The sequence below is a fragment of the Colossoma macropomum genome, unplaced genomic scaffold, assembly GCF_904425465.1.
Source record: "Colossoma macropomum unplaced genomic scaffold, Colossoma_macropomum, whole genome shotgun sequence".
NCBI classification, from domain to species: Eukaryota; Metazoa; Chordata; class Actinopteri; order Characiformes; family Serrasalmidae; genus Colossoma; species Colossoma macropomum.
This window is the reverse complement of record NW_023494785.1, coordinates 11,014,076-11,032,605: the sequence shown is the minus strand read 5'-3', so window position 1 is coordinate 11,032,605 and position 18,530 is coordinate 11,014,076. Positions and strand designations below refer to the sequence as shown.

The 18,530-nt window shown below is 38.8% G+C and overlaps 2 protein-coding genes across 2 annotated transcripts in view; one reads left to right on the top strand and one right to left on the bottom strand.

The window, feature by feature from the left end:
- The first annotated feature begins 1,573 nt into the window (after positions 1 to 1,573).
- On the top strand, positions 1,574 to 8,446 carry rmdn1 (regulator of microtubule dynamics 1). Its single transcript, XM_036582739.1, has 10 exons — positions 1,574 to 1,845; positions 2,521 to 2,617; positions 2,726 to 2,813; positions 5,421 to 5,580; positions 5,669 to 5,758; positions 6,340 to 6,395; positions 6,586 to 6,673; positions 6,825 to 6,855; positions 6,979 to 7,112; positions 7,257 to 8,446. The coding sequence occupies exons 1-10, from the start codon at positions 1,714 to 1,716 to the stop codon at positions 7,299 to 7,301; spliced, it is 921 nt and encodes a 306-aa protein (XP_036438632.1). The 5' UTR covers positions 1,574 to 1,713; the 3' UTR covers positions 7,302 to 8,446.
- Positions 8,447 to 10,555: 2,109 nt separating this feature from the next.
- The window catches only part of LOC118816206 (NEDD4-like E3 ubiquitin-protein ligase WWP1), a 35,070-nt gene continuing 27,095 nt past the window's right edge, over positions 10,556 to 18,530 (bottom strand). The window contains exons 10-25 of the mRNA XM_036582729.1: positions 18,217 to 18,312; positions 17,940 to 18,114; positions 17,366 to 17,420; positions 17,160 to 17,244; positions 16,492 to 16,620; positions 16,274 to 16,346; positions 16,090 to 16,161; positions 15,739 to 15,827; positions 15,424 to 15,583; positions 13,505 to 13,638; positions 12,538 to 12,678; positions 12,322 to 12,442; positions 11,366 to 11,470; positions 11,086 to 11,182; positions 10,872 to 10,944; positions 10,556 to 10,739 (exon numbers count right to left, since the gene is read on the bottom strand). Coding sequence (XP_036438622.1) covers positions 10,640 to 10,739; positions 10,872 to 10,944; positions 11,086 to 11,182; positions 11,366 to 11,470; positions 12,322 to 12,442; positions 12,538 to 12,678; positions 13,505 to 13,638; positions 15,424 to 15,583; positions 15,739 to 15,827; positions 16,090 to 16,161; positions 16,274 to 16,346; positions 16,492 to 16,620; positions 17,160 to 17,244; positions 17,366 to 17,420; positions 17,940 to 18,114; positions 18,217 to 18,312 — 1,705 coding nt within the window. The 3' untranslated portion in view covers positions 10,556 to 10,639. The remainder of the gene's footprint in view (positions 10,740 to 10,871; positions 10,945 to 11,085; positions 11,183 to 11,365; positions 11,471 to 12,321; positions 12,443 to 12,537; positions 12,679 to 13,504; positions 13,639 to 15,423; positions 15,584 to 15,738; positions 15,828 to 16,089; positions 16,162 to 16,273; positions 16,347 to 16,491; positions 16,621 to 17,159; positions 17,245 to 17,365; positions 17,421 to 17,939; positions 18,115 to 18,216; positions 18,313 to 18,530) is intronic.

The window sequence follows — 18,530 nt, the reverse complement described above, 5'->3', positions numbered from 1 at the left end:
ACAAAGACAAATCAAATGAGAAATTTTATTGTTTTTTGAAAAATATATGCCCACTTAGAATTTGATGCCAACAACACATTACAAAAAAGTTGGGACGGGGGCAATAAAAGGCTGGCAAAGTTGTGTAATGCTTAAAAAAACACCTGATGGTTAACTGGCAACAGGTCAGTAACATGATTGGGTATAAAAGAGTATCCCAGAGAGGCTGAACCTTTCAGAAGTACAGATGAGGAGGGGTTCACCACTCTGTGAAAGACTGCACGAGCAAATAGTGCAACAATTCAAGAACAACGTTTCTCAACGTAAAATAGCAAAATTGTCTTTACTTTTGCAGCCAACTGTGAGACGGTAATGACAATTCTCACTCTTTAGAGATAAAATCTAACACAACTGGATAAATGCCATGTTGTGCACAAAAAATATATGTAAATAAAACAAAACTGGCTATTTTTGAACCGAAAACCATAAGTAATCTAACGTATTTGCTAATGACATTTATAGTCTCTGATTATTATGATCATACACATTATACTTCTTATTTCTGTAGTAACTTAAACAAATGTAAAAATGTAACCTATCTGCCAGAAAAATAAGGTGGACACAAACCAGATTTTTTTGAGGGAAATACAAATAAGTTAAAGCAATCATAGAGTGCAAGTGAAAAAGTAAGGGTGAAGCATATTCCTACACACTTTTAAGCTAACACCACATAACCTTGTAAAATACAGTAACTAAGCATCGAGCGTGGGAATGAATGGGAAAAGAGAAAAGGGTGAAAATGATGTACATAAGGGTCAGTGGGGTTGATGACTTTAACGTTAGCGCTGGAGCGGTCTGAGGACTTTTATTATGTCTGCTCGTCTGTTGCCAAACACTGTGTGTTCCTTTGAGCGCGCTACAGAAACATTAAACCTATAAAAGCGTGTGAGGTTTCATCCCAGCTCTAAATTCGCTCCCCGCAGTAAAAGTGTAAATAAAGCACATTTTAAGTCTTTAAGTTACTTTAGGAGCCGCAGGAGGATCTGCTAGAGACGTTAGAAGTCTTATTAGGACTTTGATCTGCTTCCTCATCAGCCATCATGGCAGTGTGTCGTAATCGGATGATGCGGAAAGGCACGAGTCTAAAACAAAAACAGCAGGGTTGCCATGTTTAAGCAAATCGCGTATTTAATTTGTCTTTGGACTTCCATGTTTTTTTGACATATACTGTATTAGATATTAATATACAGAGTAGCAATACTACCAGTACAGCTTTTGACAGTTAATAATAATAATAATAATAAGAAGAAGAAGAAGAAGAAAAATAAGAGGAAATCTGTCCAGTATGGCTAATACTACTGTTACAGTTATTATTACCCTATTAGTAGTAGGAGGAAGAGGAGGAGGAGGAGGATTTGACATACACGTTAAATGTAATTTTCGTACTTCTCAGTTGAATTAGGTATCTTAGAATTGGTCATCTGACCCAGTTAGCCAGTTAGTTACAAATAGACGTAAATAATAAAATTTGTGAAAACGAGGTGAAGTCGGACGTTTTTCTTAATTCGGGGAGTTTGTTAGAGTGTTTGGCAACCCTGGCTGTGAGATAACCTGGAGTGGTTAGAGCCTCTTCGGTTACAGGGCAGTGTTTTTTCTACCCCCTGCTCAGGTTCATATCCACCCAGTCACACTCGGACGCTGTGGTCTCCCTGAGTTGAGGGTCAGTGGAGAAGCATGGCGGCCTCTGTCTCTCCGTTAAGGTCGTTTGCTCGGGCGGTGAGCAGGCAGGTGAAGAACCACCGGAGACCAGCCGGGCACACCGGGCAGCAGCAGTGCGGGGCTGTACGGAGGATCACACCGGCTCATGTGAGAGTTGCACTCGTTGACTGCCCTTTTACCTCCTTTATCTCGCCGAATCTCGCTTATCGTTTAGAACTTGGACTTCACTGTTTTAATCAGTAGTCTAGACCTGTTGTCTGTTGTCATTGTAAGTTCAGTTGAGCGCCGCTCTGCTCGCCAGGACTGTGACTCCTGACAGCTTCAGCTGCAGGGTCACTAAACCAAATAACTCGGCTAAGCAGATATGGGCGAAAGAGCAGCCCGACACTGGCAGGGCGACGTTATCTGCAGTTTGATCAGTTTTCCTTTTCCCTCTGTGCTTTTCTCATTCTGTGTGCAGAAGTAGAAACCATTCAGGAAGCAGAACTGTCTTGAGGCTTTCTGGCAAGATGTTTGCAGCAGATTACTGGTTTATAAAAGCATCATAAAATTCAAGATGTGCTTTGCACTGATTTTCTTTGCACTCTGTGACTTAATAATACTATTACTACTACTGATAATAATCTTTATTTATGTAGCACATTTAATACAAAAGAGCAGTTCAAAGTGCTTTACAGAATACTAAAAGAAAAAAGGACATTAGGAATGAATAAAAAACAAGAAAAAAAAAGGGTTTTAAAAAGAACCTAAATACATTAAGAAAAAACGTGTGGGTTTCCAGTCAGTGGTGTGTTTAATGTGTTGTGCTTTGGCCCAAATTAGGCTAAAACCACCGCATTCCTGACAGCACTATCTTATCTGGGATATGAAGCGCACAAGAAGGTGACTTGTGCAACTGCAGTCTTTGCACTTGACAAAGGTACGTTTTTCAATGACTTTCATATTTCCAGGTCATTTCCAAGGTACTTAAGAATTTATGCCATTGACTCCAGTTTCTCTTATCACTCTTTTCTCTCCGTCTGTTCAGCCGAAGAGGTTTTAGAGCAAGCTGATTACCTATACAGCTGTGGAGAGACGGAGAAGCTTTACCAGCTGCTGCTACAGTACAAGGACAGGTAAATACTGGCCTTCTGTTGATTCAGTTCTGATTGCACTTGGCCATTATGGAGAAATGGCTAACAGTCAGTCTCTGACACTGAGCAGAAAGGTGAGTGTTACTGGCAGGCAGTGTCCCTCAGTGCACTCAGAGTGGGCTCTGTTTTAGGTGATGAAAAGCTGAGACAATGGGTCTTTTCAGGGCCCGCTGAATTTGGCCTTGTCACTCTTTGGTGACTCAGTATGTACGCCAGCAAAAGTATTTCTTTTTTTCTGTTTTATTTAAATCCTACGAGAATTTTCTAAAGTTTAAAAAAGTAATTCTTAATTATACATTATACATTCGGTATACGTCTAAAAGTTTGTAGACACGTCCAACATCCAACATTTCTTCTGAAATCAGGGGCATTAATAGGGAGTTTGTCCCTCTTTGTTGCAGTAACAGCCTCAACTATTCAAGGAAGACTTTAAAGTAGATGTTGGAATACTGCTGTGTGGATTTGATTGCATTCAGCCACAAGAGCATTAGTGAGGTCAGGTTCTGATGTTGGATGATTAGTTCTGGCTCACAAATGTCACTCCAACTTCTCTTAAAGCAGGGGTGTGCAGTCTTAACTGCAGAGGGCCACTATGGCTGCAGGTTTTCATTTCAACAAAGCGACAACACAAAGGCTGAGCAATTGATTAAACAGGTATAATCAGGTGTGCTCCTTCTCATTTGGAATGAAGACCTGTAGCCACACCAGCCCTTTATGGATAAGATTGGACATCACTCTTCTAAAAGTATTGGATAGAGCTCCATCACTCCATCTCAGTTCCACAGTGGTGGTGGGGCTTCATACCCCTCTAAATGACACTTGGCATTGGGCACGGTGACCTTAGGCTCATGATTGACTGCTCTAGATTGTCCCATTCTATTGACAGTGCTTTTCAAGGGAGCTTATGTAAGCCAGTATCTGCAGCGGGTGCACGTTAAACTAGCTGCATTGACTAATTGGGAGGGGTGTCTGGATTTGTTTGAATATATTGTGTAGAACTCTTGAAAAGACAAGGTCCCATTTACTCTGGCCAGTATAGATGAGAAGCTGTCTTTTTTCAGCACTGTTGGTCACAGACCAAACTGAAAGAGAGAGAGATTTGTTACTTTGTTCTGCTCTGTTACTTTCAATAGTCAGCAGCTCCTACTTGTGTGAGCACACAGCAACTGTTGTCTATACCAGAGCATACAATTCAGAGCTGTTCAGTTTTGTGTTCCTCCTCGTAGACGATACCTACCTACAAATTCATATCAAGGACAAATAAGTGGTGATTTTTTTTAAGGTTATACTGGGTAATTCAAAAAGATTCAGCCATATTTTTACAACCATGAGGCGCCTAGGAACCAATCACATATCAATTGAAAGAGGGGGTCATAGAGTTAGACAGACCCATAGACTGTCACTGGAAGATGGCTCCCTTCAGTCTGTGAGGAGACGCGACCCCTGAGCAGAAAGCGTTTTGCGTTCTCCACTTCAATAAGAGTGAATCTGTCATAACTGTGCAGCGTGATTCTCGTCTGCAGTGAACCTCCAACAGCTCAGAGCATCCATCGTCGGTTACGCAGCACTGGATGATCTCCGAAATCGCACTGAAAGAGCTGTGAGCACAGCGACACCCGACATGCTCAATCGAGTATAGGATGAATTTGACTATGCCGTTGATGTTGTCTGTACAGCTGGAGGAGGTTCACACTGAGCACTTGTAAAATAACAAAACTTTATGCTCACTTAAACCATTTACAGTTTACTGCATTGATCTGTAATGATTTACAAGTAAAATAAATCATTTTGAAATCAGATGAATCTTTTTGAATCACCCTGTATTATTACAATACAACTCGTTACTGCAGCTGCTAATTTAAGAGCCTTTCTGAGTTTTTTCTCCTGCTGTGGAGGATGAATGTAATCATTTTAGTGATTTAGAGAGAGAAAACATCAGTCAACCTATCTGCAGCATTTTTGTACTCACTCCTAACGAAAAGGCCAAATGCTCATGTGCCCAATTGGAAAACCCCACATTCTGTAGCACAGACCTAGAAAGGAAAAACAATGAAACATCCAAACCAAGAGCAGCATCTGTTCTGATGAAATTGAGGTTACAACAGTTCATTTAAAGTTTAGTAAGTCATGCATTAAAGGAATTTCTGTCAGTAGTAAAACAAGCATAAAATGAATACAGTCAGTGTTTAATTAGATGATACAGTGGTGAAAAACCTAAAAATGCTAATGTCAGTGAACACCAGAGAGCTCAAACTGATACGTGGAAATAGGTTTTTTGATCTGATCAGACTACACTGGGTTTCCAAGCCTTTTTTTTGCTTCAGGTCTAACTGCCCAACTCAGCTACTGTATAACGGTCCCCATATCAGTTTTCATTCTCTCTAATACTGTTACCAGTATTACTCTTAGGTGTAGGGTTGCTTGGTTGCATTGTAGAAATCACTGTGTTGTATTTACTCTGTAGGTCATGAAAAAGTAGTCATGGTATGAATAACAGCCCTGACAAACTCGTAGTTCAGAACTCATAAAAAGTCTGTGGAGAGGAGTGTTTTTTACATATCATGCGATGTGGTGTTCCTGCTCTTCTAGTGATGATGCTGAATTCCTGTGGAGGCTGGCACGGGCTTCACGTGACCTCGCTTTGCTGCCCAACATTGCTGCTGACCAGAAAAAAAGGCTCACCTTTGAGGCCTTCGACTACGCCAAAAAAGCACTGGAGAAAAATGAAGCCTGCTTTGCTGCACACAAAGTAAACAATGTGCTGTATTGAACATCAGCTTGTCCTTCACGAGTGCCTCTCTTTTAACTGTATTCACCATTTATTTATTTTTATTTAGTGGTATGCCATCTGCCTGAGTGATGTAGGCGATTATGAAGGGATCAAGGTTAAAATAGGAAATTCTTACATTATTAAGGACCATTTGGAGGTAAGCTGATTATAGTATGAAAATAACTGTCAAACTGCTATTTTATAATGCTTATAGTGCTATAAAAATAAAAAAAGGAGGCTATAGTAATATAAAGCTGTTTTGTTTTTACTGTAGAGGATGAGTATGGTCATTTTACTGCTTCTTGTCTGCAATGAGGTTGTACTGACTCCTAACAAAAAGGCCAAATGTTCACATGCCCCTGATTGGTAGACCATAGAGTTTATAAAACCAAACAGTACAGAAAAAAATACTTAAACTAAAGCCTGAGTCTTAAAAAAAAGTCTTATGTTAAACATTTTAAGACAAACTTTAATAGCTAATGAGTTAATGAAAATCTTCTGAAAATTTAACCAGCACAAAATAAATTGTCAGTGCTTAAGAACACAATAAAAGTAAATCAGAACTTATAAACACTTATGTTAAGGTCTACTAGAGAGCTCAGACTGCTGCTATATGCTGATCATGGCATGAAAATAACTGTAATTCATGCAAACACTTTCATATGGAAAACTTCATTTACAAGTAGATGCATAATGGGTTCAGAAAAGTGCAATTGAAACAGTGTGTTGTTTCTACAGAGAGCTATAGACCTCAATCCAAAAGATGCAACATCGATCCACATCTTGGGTTACTGGTAAGTATGTGTTGAATAAGGAAACTATTGAACTGAGGAAACTGTACTGCTGGAACCACAAATTACATAACATCTCGTTGATTTTAGATTTTTAACAAGCTTTTTGATCGTTTCCTATTTGTCAAATACATTGTGGTGAGCTATCAATGAGCAACAGTGCAGTAAAGTTTTTGTTCTATTTTTCATTCAGGTGTTTTGCCTTTGCTGAGTTGCCGTGGTACCAACGGAAAGTTGCAGCAGTTATTTTTGCATCACCACCCACTGCAACTTATGAGGAGGTAAAATGCAAAGTCTAACCTAACATACAGGTGTAGATTCTCTCACATTTTTACTGTATATGTATTTCCAGTTAGACAAGTAAAATCTTAATATGCTTGCAGACATGACTCTCGTAATATCATGTGACATTCAAATATATCCTGTTTTTAGGCTTTGGCTTATTTCCTGAAAGCTGAGGAAGGTATAGTATTAACATTTTTGAACATGTCACGAAATTTTATATACCTTTGCTGGACAGCTTATGGTACCGTTCATGAGGAAAGGGAGATAAAAGCACCATTTTCTTTGCTTGGTTTCTGTTCAGTTGACCCAAATTTCTATAGCAAGAATCTTCTGATGCTTGGGAAGACATACATGATGCTTAAGGACCAGGAGAAGGCTGTTCTTTGGCTGAACAAAGCAAGAGACTATCCTGCCATAACAGAGGAGGACAAACAGGTTAAGACCACCTTTGACCCTCTTTATAATACACAGTAATAATATAGAGTCCGTATCAGATACAGTACTTTTTAACTGTATACTATATTTACACACCTTTTCTTTGGGACATATTTTAGATTCATAATTTGTGATTCCCTTTAGGTTCACAAAGAAGCACTTGACCTACTCAAGAAACTCGGTGGCTGATGGAAAGATTTATCTTCAGGATCCAGATCTAACACAGACCTGAATATAATGCCTTAGATATTTTTTTTCCCAATTTGTGTTAATCTGTTATTTTGATTGTAATAGCCTTAAAAGGGAACAAGTCATGTTCAACGACTTGATGTTAGGGTTAATTTGTGCTTCTTATTTTGAGGTTAAAATAATAAAGTGTAAATAGTTTTAACTACACTGACTGGGATGCAAGTGTGCCTTACTTGGTATTTGGAGATGGCAGAGTTTGACATTCTTTTTAAAAACGTTTAGATTTTGATTGGAGAACTCACACCTTTGAGATTGGTGGTCAATATTTGAAACAAACTCAAGTTCAATGTAAAGATGGTCATATACATTTATTAAATATGGTTCTCTCCACAGGCAAGATCCAACCAATAACCCCCTTCCCTCCCAACAGAAAAGAAAGAAAAAGAGAGAGAATAAAAACAGCCAATACGACCCACCTTCCCTCTTGTCTCTTTCCTCAAAACAAAAATGGAGGGTAGGTTTTCATTTCCATAAATCAAATTAGTCTATTAAAATGGCTAAAGCAGATTAAAAATTAATATTTTATACACAAGTCTCCAGCTGGGGGGCATTTACAGTGTTTACAGTGTCTATCTACACATGATATGTTACAATTCATCTGATAGGAACAAGGCGTCACAGAGCCTGTTGATGTTGCTGCTCCAAATACAACCAATTAAGTACTTTTCTAGATGTAGGGATCTTTTGTTTTTTATCTCTTTTGTTGTTACAAAATCTTTTCCTTTCGATTTCAGATGGAAGCACAGTACCGTGGTGATGAGGTTTATTTAGCAACTGCTGTTGTTCAAGCCAATAGTTACAGACAAAAAGCGATGGAGTCCTCTTACCAAATAGTTTTAGTTTTTAGTGAGGAGTAGCTTACATTCATTATTTACAAGCCTAATGAACGAATTATATTTGAGCAACAGTGTTGAAATTTTACTGTAATGATTTGATCGTAACACAACAGCAGAAGCTTGCTGACAAACTCATTTGTTGAAGTGGACAGAGCAGCTCCCTGCTCTAATTGTCTGACAGAAAGCACCAGAGGCAGATTTTGGTAGTTTTCACATTTAGAAAGAAAAGCAAAATGCAAAGAACTAAAACTTAAATAAATAGAAGTGAGAAACAACCCCGCCTAACCAAACAGCCGCAACAACTCCAGCCGCTGAGGCTTAGACTGTCTCAGGGAAGTATGTAAAATGTATAAGTGTTTGTTACATGGTGTTTAAACAAAAAAAAAAAAAATGTGGAGACCTGGGGCAAAGTAATAAGAATTATTTTACATTAATTTTAACTGCCTGTGGGACTGCTAAAACTGCTTGATGTGAAAGTCACTCTCTCTTCTTGCTGTCAAAGTGCTGCAGAGGTAACTTCTTTTGGAAATAACACCATATTGTTATGTCTGCATACACTCACTATGTCCAAAAGTGTCCAGACACCCCAAAATTAGTGAATTAAGCCACTATGAGGTGCACTCACTGATGACAGCATTGGGCTGAGGAGCAGTGGAATTGTTTTCTGGAGTGATGGAGCTTTACCTTAATATCTTTGGGATCAGTTGGAGTCATGTTTGTGATCCAGAACTAATCATCCAACATTAGTATCTGACCTCACTAATGCTCTTGTGGCTGAATACAGTCAGATTCTCATAGCAATATTTCAACAGTGTAAAGTCCTCCTAGAAGAGAAGAGGTTGTTACTGCAGCAAAGGGGGATAAACTCCCTATTAATATTCCTAAGTTCAAAAGAAGCGTTGAAGAAGCAGGTGTCTACAAACTTTTGGACATATATAAAATGAACTACATTACACACTGGTATTTAAATCAACTCTTAAGTCAATTATTTAAAAATGAGGGCACAGTGATATTTTTGAATGGTTGCTTTTCATAAAGCAAAACTGACCATCTCATCAGCATTTAGGATGAGTGAGTTCACTTGCTAACAATGACAAGCTTGTTCCTCTTCAATATAATTGTCACTGTTACAATTTTTGTCCAGAATCCTTGTGTTCACCTCTACCAATAAAAGAAAAAACAAGAACAAAATCAAACAGACAAATGAATTAGAGATAATGATAAAGACAGGGAACAAAAAGAGGGGAAACAAGCTTGGATGCAAAGCCCAGTCAAGCTAAAGTGGCATGGTGGCACACTGTATCTCACTTCCACATTATGAGCCTCTTTATCTACAGGAGCATCTTAAATCAACTCCCCAGTATTTAGATGTATTTCAGCTCAACACTGATGCTCCTCCTCTTGATGGTTTCTCCTTTAGGAGACACCAGCAAGAAGGCATTCTGCAGCTGTTTTCAGCTGTTACAGACAGCTGGTCAGTCAGTGCACACAGCTGTAGAACATCACAAAGACTCTGATATGCTGTAGTGAATGATGTCTAATGCTTCTGGAAGGAGTGTTTTCATTGGGCCTGCCTCCTAGTATTGTGCTAGTCAGTATGACAAACTGAGTGGCCCAACAGATTTTGTGTAAACGTGCTAGCATAATATTGGTTCTTTTCCCTCAGTAGGAAAAGCAGTATGATCAATCAAAGAAACCTACTTAATCATCAGCAGAATGAAACGTGTCATGCAAAGACGGTGAGAAAAAGTAAAAGTGAGCTATTATTTCCCCACGTTTTTGTACTGAAAGGACTAGGACACTGCAAAACTGCATTCATATGCAGTGGAACATGAATATGCAGCAGCAGAGAGAAGAGAGAAAATACTTTTGGTCTAAAGTGACAACAGCAATACTGTCAGATAGAACCCAGGTCTCTTGGATGATATGCAAGAGGGATTATGGTGTGTTTGTGCATCTGCGGGTAAGGGGGGTAGGGGTTTGATCTTCTCTGGAGACAGCCATGCAAGCGCAGCACAATCACAACTGAAGATCCAAAAGAAGAAGAAAACCCAGGCACCAGACCAAACACTACAATCATCCTTTAAAGAGCTCTATAAAACTAGAGCTGTAGGTATGGTTTAATTATAAAATCCTCTCTTGATTTTTTTTTTTGTCAATCTCCTTTAAAAACAGCCAAAAGGAAAAGACTATTATTGTACTTAGATTTCTGCTTTTAAAAGATAAGAAAAAGCTGAAATGCTTGCATAATCATGGGGAATAATGTTATGGAGATTGCTAAATGAGGTTTTGGATTAAGATTTGGTTTAAAATGACAAAATAGCTTATTTACATTGGTAGTTATCTGTGCAATTTTACTTTTTTGTGTATTTTTTTTTCAATTTTTTCCCCCCCCCTCCCTCTCTGACTTGGCTGGGCACCACTCCAGAGAGGAACTGCTCTCTACTCTTGGCCGAATCCTTCGGTTTCCTCGATTGCAAAAAGCAGCTTCTCTTTCAACTGTTCAAAGCTTTTGTAGGGGGGCAAGTCCAGCCTGTTAAAGCTGCAAAAATCAGAAAAAAAATAAATAAATAAATCAGACACATTATTCAAATATCTGAATATTAAATATGTGAGACTGTTACTTTTGGAGTCAGGAAGTAAAAAAAAATGCATTATAAAACTAAATATTCACCATGTGTGACTCCGAGGAAGCCAAGTGTCCTTGCCGACCTTCTCGATACAAAATTTCTGAGGTCCGTTACTCCCTATTAACATGGCAAGAAGAACATACATCATGATGTAGTCATCTCAGATAATTAACAAAACTGGCACATTTCAGTTACTTGTACTACTGCATCTAATGCAGAGTTCGTATTTTTTAATGTATTTTTCCTTTAATTCCTTACCCATGAGCTCAGCGAAGCCCCCCAGAGGCAGCCTGCAGGTGCCTGTGACAAACTGCAGCAGTCGCAGACGAACCTCATTGTCCACCTCCTTCACAAACTGCATAGACAGCACATTTTGCATTAGGCAAAACAGTTTCAGTTCCAAGATACTGAAACCAAGCGATGAAAAGATTTCACAGTGATGCATTAAATGAGATAAGTGACATTAAATGCTCATCAACATAGCAGCAAATGGCCACAATCAAGTAGACTGAAATGTAATAAAAGAGGAGTAGCACACCTGCCAAAACCACATAATCTGTTTGCTGTTTCTGGTATAGTGGCGATACACAGTGTTCCTCTGCCAGTCCTGCAGATCTACCTCCTGCATCCCGCAGAGCATAACCTAAAGCACAAACACACACAAAAAAACAAAACAACAAAAATCACTTTCCATCTGAAACATACCATGTACCGCAGTGGTCACCACCAACCCTTCTCCTAGAGATCTAAAGAGCTGCAACTAACAATTAACCTACTATACTGCTTAACTATGTGACTAATGTAACTATTGTTTAGTTCCTCTCCATTTGCTAATGTCAATTCATCATTAATACAAGACCTCAGGAGAATATTTAAGGCCTTAAAGGGGGATTCCACCTACCTTTCAAAATTTCTGCGTGATTCAATTATTAATGTGTACACAAAGTCATTCAGAGTGGTTTGATATGACACCTTCTAAAGACACCTACTGAGTCAGAATTGTTCATTGTGTGGTGATAGAAACCAGATGTCTGAAGAGTTTAACGCCTCTAAAAACTACACAGAGTTACTATGTAATGGTTCTGAATGTGTTACCTCATACATTGGCGATTGTTTTACAAAAGTTTTGCAATTTATCACTGTTCTACCACTTTCCACATTACATAAAACACTCAGAAGACACAAACAGGTTCACTGATCTTTCTCAACAGAAAATAAAATGGCTACATTTGCGCAGTAGACCCCCGGTACTTATCACCACCACTATGAAGAAATCAAAGTGAGTAAGTTTCTCTACAATCCACCAGTTCACATCAAACCCCTGCAAAATGGTTTTGTTTACATCTCAAACAGCTGGACCATGAGTGTTTGGAGAGAAATGAACTCTGCAGGAAGGCATATCTCAAGGAGGAGGGTTGATGTACCACTGACCACAGTTACGGCACATATGTGGCATCCGATGTTAGTCTTTGAGGTCACAAACACAAAACCCACCTCCAACTCCTTCTCATCAAAATACTGCAACCATTGCAAGGGAACCACCTCATTGAAGCCATCCAGAAATGCTTTGGTCTGTCCCTCAACACCTCTTGAAAACCGCCATTCTGCCATCAGCCTGAAGAGGGCAGACAAAAACACATCTGCATTAGTCACCATTCGTAGCAGTCCCATAATGCTTTGCCTGTTTGGCTGTGAAGGGAACGGTCATACCCGATATATTCCTCTTTGTTCTCCTCAGTCACCAGAATGTTAGCACCGTCTGGCTTCAGGTCATGAGAGGTGATTTTGCCCAGGATCTCCATGTCAACAGAGAAATACATTTCCAAACTGCACTCCTCAATGTTGTTGTCCCTGCAAGAACAGACAGTTTAAGAATAGTAATAGTAGCTCTTGCGGTTTAATTAAAAAGAAAAAGGTCTATTATATATTTAAAAAGATATGCATCTCATTTTTGAAGAAACTACCAAATTAATATCATGATCAGGGGAAAAACAGCAATCAAATATTGAACTGTAAAATACAACTTTTCATATGATGAATGATTGGAGTATTTTATGCGACATTTAAAGTATTTATTTTTTATTCAATACAAACTGTAAACCAGATAAGGTATTTAATGTAAACTAGACAAGGTATATACAAAAAGATATTTAGTGTTTTTCAGCATTTTAGGAACAAAAAGCTCATAAATATACTGCAATTTCCCAACAACAACCACCAGCCAATAGAAATTTAGTAAGATTTAGAGTAACAAAATATTCATCTTTGATCACTGCTGTGAAGAGGCATTCTGAATATTACATAACAAGAATTTAAAAAAAAAGAAGAAAAAAAAAAAAAACCCACTACTTCATACATTGTGAGTTAGTTCAATGCCCCAATTCATCATACAGATTTGTTAGATTCTTTCAAGAGCACACTTGTTTTAGAATCATAAAGTATTGTGAACACACTGACATATGCAAAAAGCGTCACATATACACACACACACACACACAGCAAAAAGTTTTGACCACTACTGTATCCATTTTCTACATTTCTAAGAGAACAAAAAGATCCAACAGCACCAGAAAAGGAACTGTATTGAAGCTTGAGTTTGAATTGGGACATGACTGATACCTGTACATGACAATTGTGTGCAAAAGCTCTGTAAAAGCAGAGTTCAGGCAGCACATACCTGATCCAAATCAACGAATTGTAGAACTCTGGATCAATGGACTCCAAGTCTTTCAAGATGAGCTTCTTGTTGAGCATGCGTTTGTAGAAGGGCAGGGAGAAGCCTGTGTCGATAAACTTTCCGTGGAAGAGTGCCTACAGTACAGGATGACACTGGTTAACCTACCACAACCTAGCTCTTTTTTAAAGATGTTAGAATGACACTAGAGAAAACACACACAACGACGCTGTTTTCACAGAGATAAAGTATAATCATGAGGCCTGGGCGACAGGACGATGTAATCGGATACAGTTAAAGATAAAGTAACCTATGTTTAAAAGGCGTTAACTGCAGTTTTGTGGAAAATAACGGAGAATTTGTTAAATAGCTTCCTGCTTGTTCACTCTGCTACGCACTGTACTGAATGTAAACTAAAATAAATGCTGACACTTCGTAACGTCAGCTTGCTTCAAAGTGATTTGCTGCTGTGCAGTAATGTTTACTATAACAGATAAAGTAGTTTTCAAAAGGCGTTGGGTTACTCCATATTATGATTTAATATGTGGTTGTATCAAAGATTCTCATTAGAACAGTAAAAGTAAAATAAGAAAAAAAAAAATTTATATTAAAAAGCTACAGCAGACCGAGTGTATTTGTTTTGGGGGATGGGGGGTATTTAATCAATAATCATGATTTTTAAGTAGAAAATATAGGGCTAATTATTTTGTCACCCAGGGCTAATTACCATATCTGGTAATAGTCCAGTGAATAGAGTTGCAAATAACTTCTTAACTGAATCAAAAACCAATTTCAAAGCTGTTTTATGAAGAGTAAAATTTGTTTTATTCCGCATTACAGCAGTGTTATTAAATGTAATTACATGCATCATTACATATGCATAGATGCATTTGATTAAAACAGCAGAGTGTGACTGATCAAAGGTATGTGAATTACCTATATACAGACTCAATTTTGGGGAAACTTCATAGAAGCATTTCTGGCTTTACCACCAAGTTCCCTTTATTCTGTTTTCTGATTTAGGCAATTCATTAATTCTTATTTATTTGTTATATATTATATTTATAATTGTAAATGATTATAACAATTATATTTATTATTTGTATGTTTATATTTAGGGTGCTCCTACTGATGGCCCTAGGCATACTGCATACTAATCGCGATCTTCTGAGCTAAAATACATGTAACAGTTGAAAAAGAGACTCACTATTTAAATAAAAGCAAAAGAATGCATCAGTAAAGGGAAATTCCAGAGATTTTTCAAAATTTCCCTATAATTAAATAGTTAAGATGTAAAAAGTCATTCCGAGTGGTTTGCTGTGAAATGCTACATTCTAGAGAAACTTGCCAAGTCAGAACTTTTCACAACAGTTGTCACAGAAACCAGATGTCTGAAGAGTTTAATGCTTCTTGAAAGTTTCCTCACAGAAGGATTTGGCCTAAAACATTTTTTAATACATTCGTGGTGGAGGGGTACAAGGAGTGTGTTCAATGGCAGTACATTTCCAACTGAAAACCTTTTTTTTTTTGTTTTCAGATTTAAAACATCAACATGACATACAAACAAAGAAGACATGTAGGTTTACTAGTCATTTTGGACAGTAAATAAAATGCCTATATTTGCATTGTTGACATCGCTATCCCTCGTTCCTATCACCACCACTGTAAAGAAAACCATATTGCTACACTTCTCTACAATGAGCCATTTCACATCAAACCATGCTGAAAGACTTCATTTGCATCTCAAAAACTTTATTATGCAGAAATTTAAAAAACAACGGTGGAATTCACTCTTAATGTGTGATCAAAAACATGAAATTACATTTTATATCTTTCATATGGATTAAGGGTTTTAGTCCTGACCTTGTGTTACTCAGTGATTTGAATGTGAGGAAGCAGAGTGAGTAGATTAAAGCACTTACCATGGCGATGAAGCGGCCAATGAAGCAGAAGTAAGACAGGTGGTCTGGGTTGATAGTGGAGGCGGGATTTATCTGAAGACAGTAGTTGCTCTTGCCGGCATACTCAAATAGACAGTACATGGGGTTCAGGACCTCATGTGAGAGGAGGAAAAACCATTCCCTGGCAAACAAAACACACAGACTCGTGTTAGGAAATAAACAAATGTTCAACAGTCCTACTGAAAAAGACGACACATGCTGATGTAAATCATTTAGAACATTAAAAACAATATTGTGGTGTGGGCCGTGTGACTCTACAAGCATGTCTAAACAAACCTGGCAAGGCCTCCATAGTCCAGGCCCTCCTCCCCTCGAAAAATGACGTAAAGCCTTCTCCTAAGATCATACGGCTTCAGAGCCATTATCTGGAAAATAATAATTAACCCATGAGTGAATACACACGCAAACGAATGCACAACATACAGTCATCTTGCAAATTCTTCCTAGGAACCAGAAAGATGCTTCACTTGTATGATGAACAATTAACCTGAAACTATACAAATAACCAGAGCAAATATGGCATTCCCTGGGTGCACAGCTAGTGCTTGTGCTGGCAACTGCTATATATTTGAGATTTGTGAACATGCTCATGCTCACATACAGGGAGAAGTGGGAAAACTCTCTTACTTGCTGGAAAGAGTCTTCGAACAACGTCTGCCTAGAGACTGTGATCTTAACATGGCTGGGTAGTGCGTTGGACTGGAGAAGAAAAAGAAACCAAAGGTTGTGATGTTGAAGGGAAAAGGGAATCTGTATGTGCTAAATATGGCATCCAAATGCAGAGGACAGGCATGATTACAATGACCATTACCTGGCACAGGTAGCGGAAGTGAGCTAGTTTCCATCGGAAGCTACGCTCATACGCTATCTGGGGCCCTTTGGTGCTGCAAGACATGTAGCAGAGGTAACATATGAGAGGAAGCACTGATCAAAGCTCACACAAATCATTTTAAACGGTTAAAAAACAAAATGCATCAAAAGAGCTCTGTGAATATTAGGTGAGAGGACAGAGGACAAGCATGTACTCACACAGAGGACTTGCCCGTCCTCGGGTCACTGAACGTGGTGGTGCGGGTGTTGTGATCCACAAAGTAGCGAACTCCTTCCCGCGTGTAGCGGATCTCCCAGCCTTCTGGAAGAGGGTCCTCATTCTGCAGCCTACAGATAGGAGAGAGAGAAAATAATTGATACAGTTGTTCAGATTCTGTAGTAGAAATGACTATCCTTAAAAGAGAGAAATAATTAAATAGAGTCAGGTGTTGTTGCAGTAGACATGATGATCCTTTAAGTGCCTTACGAATTGGTCTTTATGACCAAAAAGTTCTGTGCATTTGGCTGTATGTTTCAAATCACAAAAACATGTTTCTATGACACCATGTGTGTCAATTTGCATGTGGAAATCGAATAGTTTTCTGTCCACTGAAGCAAGAGAACATGTGAAATTTACAGCCATTCACACTGCACAAAAAAAATAATAAATAAAAAAAAATGCAATGTTTAGGAATTCCATTTGGCAGCCTGCGTACGCCACACTGTGTTAAGACAATCCACACTGTCTTTTTTGTTCAAACGAAGTCTTTTTCCTTTGAAATGTCTTTCATTTGAAGTGTTGAAGCTGCTGGTGCATGACAGAACACTTCAGCTTGGTACTGTGATCAACTTGCTAAAATGTTCTCTTTTTTTAGCTGAGGACTCACCCTTGTGTGCGAGGGTCTTCCCATTGGGTGGTCTTGGTATTGTGATTGACAAAATACACCCGATCGTTTGAATCCACACGTCGCTCTGGTGAAGAGAAAAAGAGGCAGAATCAAAAATTACTACTTACTCACAAACAAACAACTAGTACAGAAACACTCCTCTCATACTTGTCTGAGCCTGAACATGAGGCAAAGCAGCAACTTACCCCAACCAGGAGGTAGCGGACCCAGGGGGTCATTTTCTGCCGACATCATTGAAGCCTGTATCCGAAACCGGACCAGAAACATATTGAAAGGAGGAGAAAGAAAGACCGACATTAAACAAAATATACTCCAGTTTAACTGAGGCAACTGCAGGAGCTCTATCTGCTTGTCCTCCTCATTAGCTGTGCTACTTCAGCACCCTGACTATATACCAGAAGGTCCCTCAAAGTTAAACAAGCTAATCACGGTCATCAAACTGAGACAAGATTAACCAGAATCTCCATCAAAGAGCAACACTTTGCAGAAGGTGAGAATCAGCAGTCGATTAAAGCAGGAGCTAATCAAGCCTTTAATAGGTGTGGAGTGCTCAATCACTCAGCCTGCACCTGGTCAAATGGCTATCAGAAGCACCAAAAATGTGTCGTTTTAGGTTGTTCACTCTGAAATACTTACAATTTGAAAAAAAAATCATACATGTGCATACATAAATGCATATCTGTGTTTCTAAATTAAAGTTCAGAAGATGTGCATGTCGTAAGACCACTGGGTTGTACAAGTCTTTGTGGTTATCTGTACCGAGTAGAGGTATCTCTGGTTGAACTGGTGCATAGCTCCCTGTAGCTGGCTGCGCTGGGACTGCCACTGCTCGAAGTTGCGCACTGACTCCATGGTGGGCCTCTGCCACGTGGTTGTCCGCGTGTTGTGGTCCACATAGTAGATCCGGCCCCGGTCATCCACGCGCCTCTCCCAACTACACAACACAGCATACATACTCAGTCATCATTCACACACTCAGGCCATGTGTCAAAAGTGATGCTTCATCATTAATAGTGCTGTTAGGCTGATGACTGACCCTGGTGGCAGAGGCTGTGGTCTTTCCCATGTTGTGGTTCTTGTATTGTGATCGACATAGTAAGTTCTGCCATGTGGGTCTTTCCTCTGCTCCCATCTATAGGAAAAGGGACATGAGGTGAAAAGCAAATAAATTAGGGCCTGACAGACATGCAAATTTTGTACAGCACAACACAGATTCTGTTAATAAACAAAGGTTTATGATTGCCAGTTATTAAATTCAAAAACTTAAAACCTCAAAAAAAATAATAAAAATAAAAAATAAATAAATAAAAATAAATAAATAAAAATATCGCCATGTCAGGGGTGGAAGTC

Coding starts and splice junctions, on each gene's coding strand:
- rmdn1 (XM_036582739.1), top strand. CDS start 1,714: ATGGCGGCCTCTGTCTCTCCGTTAAGGTCGTTTGCTCGGGCGGTGAGC. Junction 2,618..2,725: donor AGTCTTTGCACTTGACAAAG/GTACGTTTTTCA, acceptor CCGTCTGTTCAG/CCGAAGAGGTTTTAGAGCAA. Junction 7,113..7,256: donor TAACAGAGGAGGACAAACAG/GTTAAGACCACC, acceptor GATTCCCTTTAG/GTTCACAAAGAAGCACTTGA.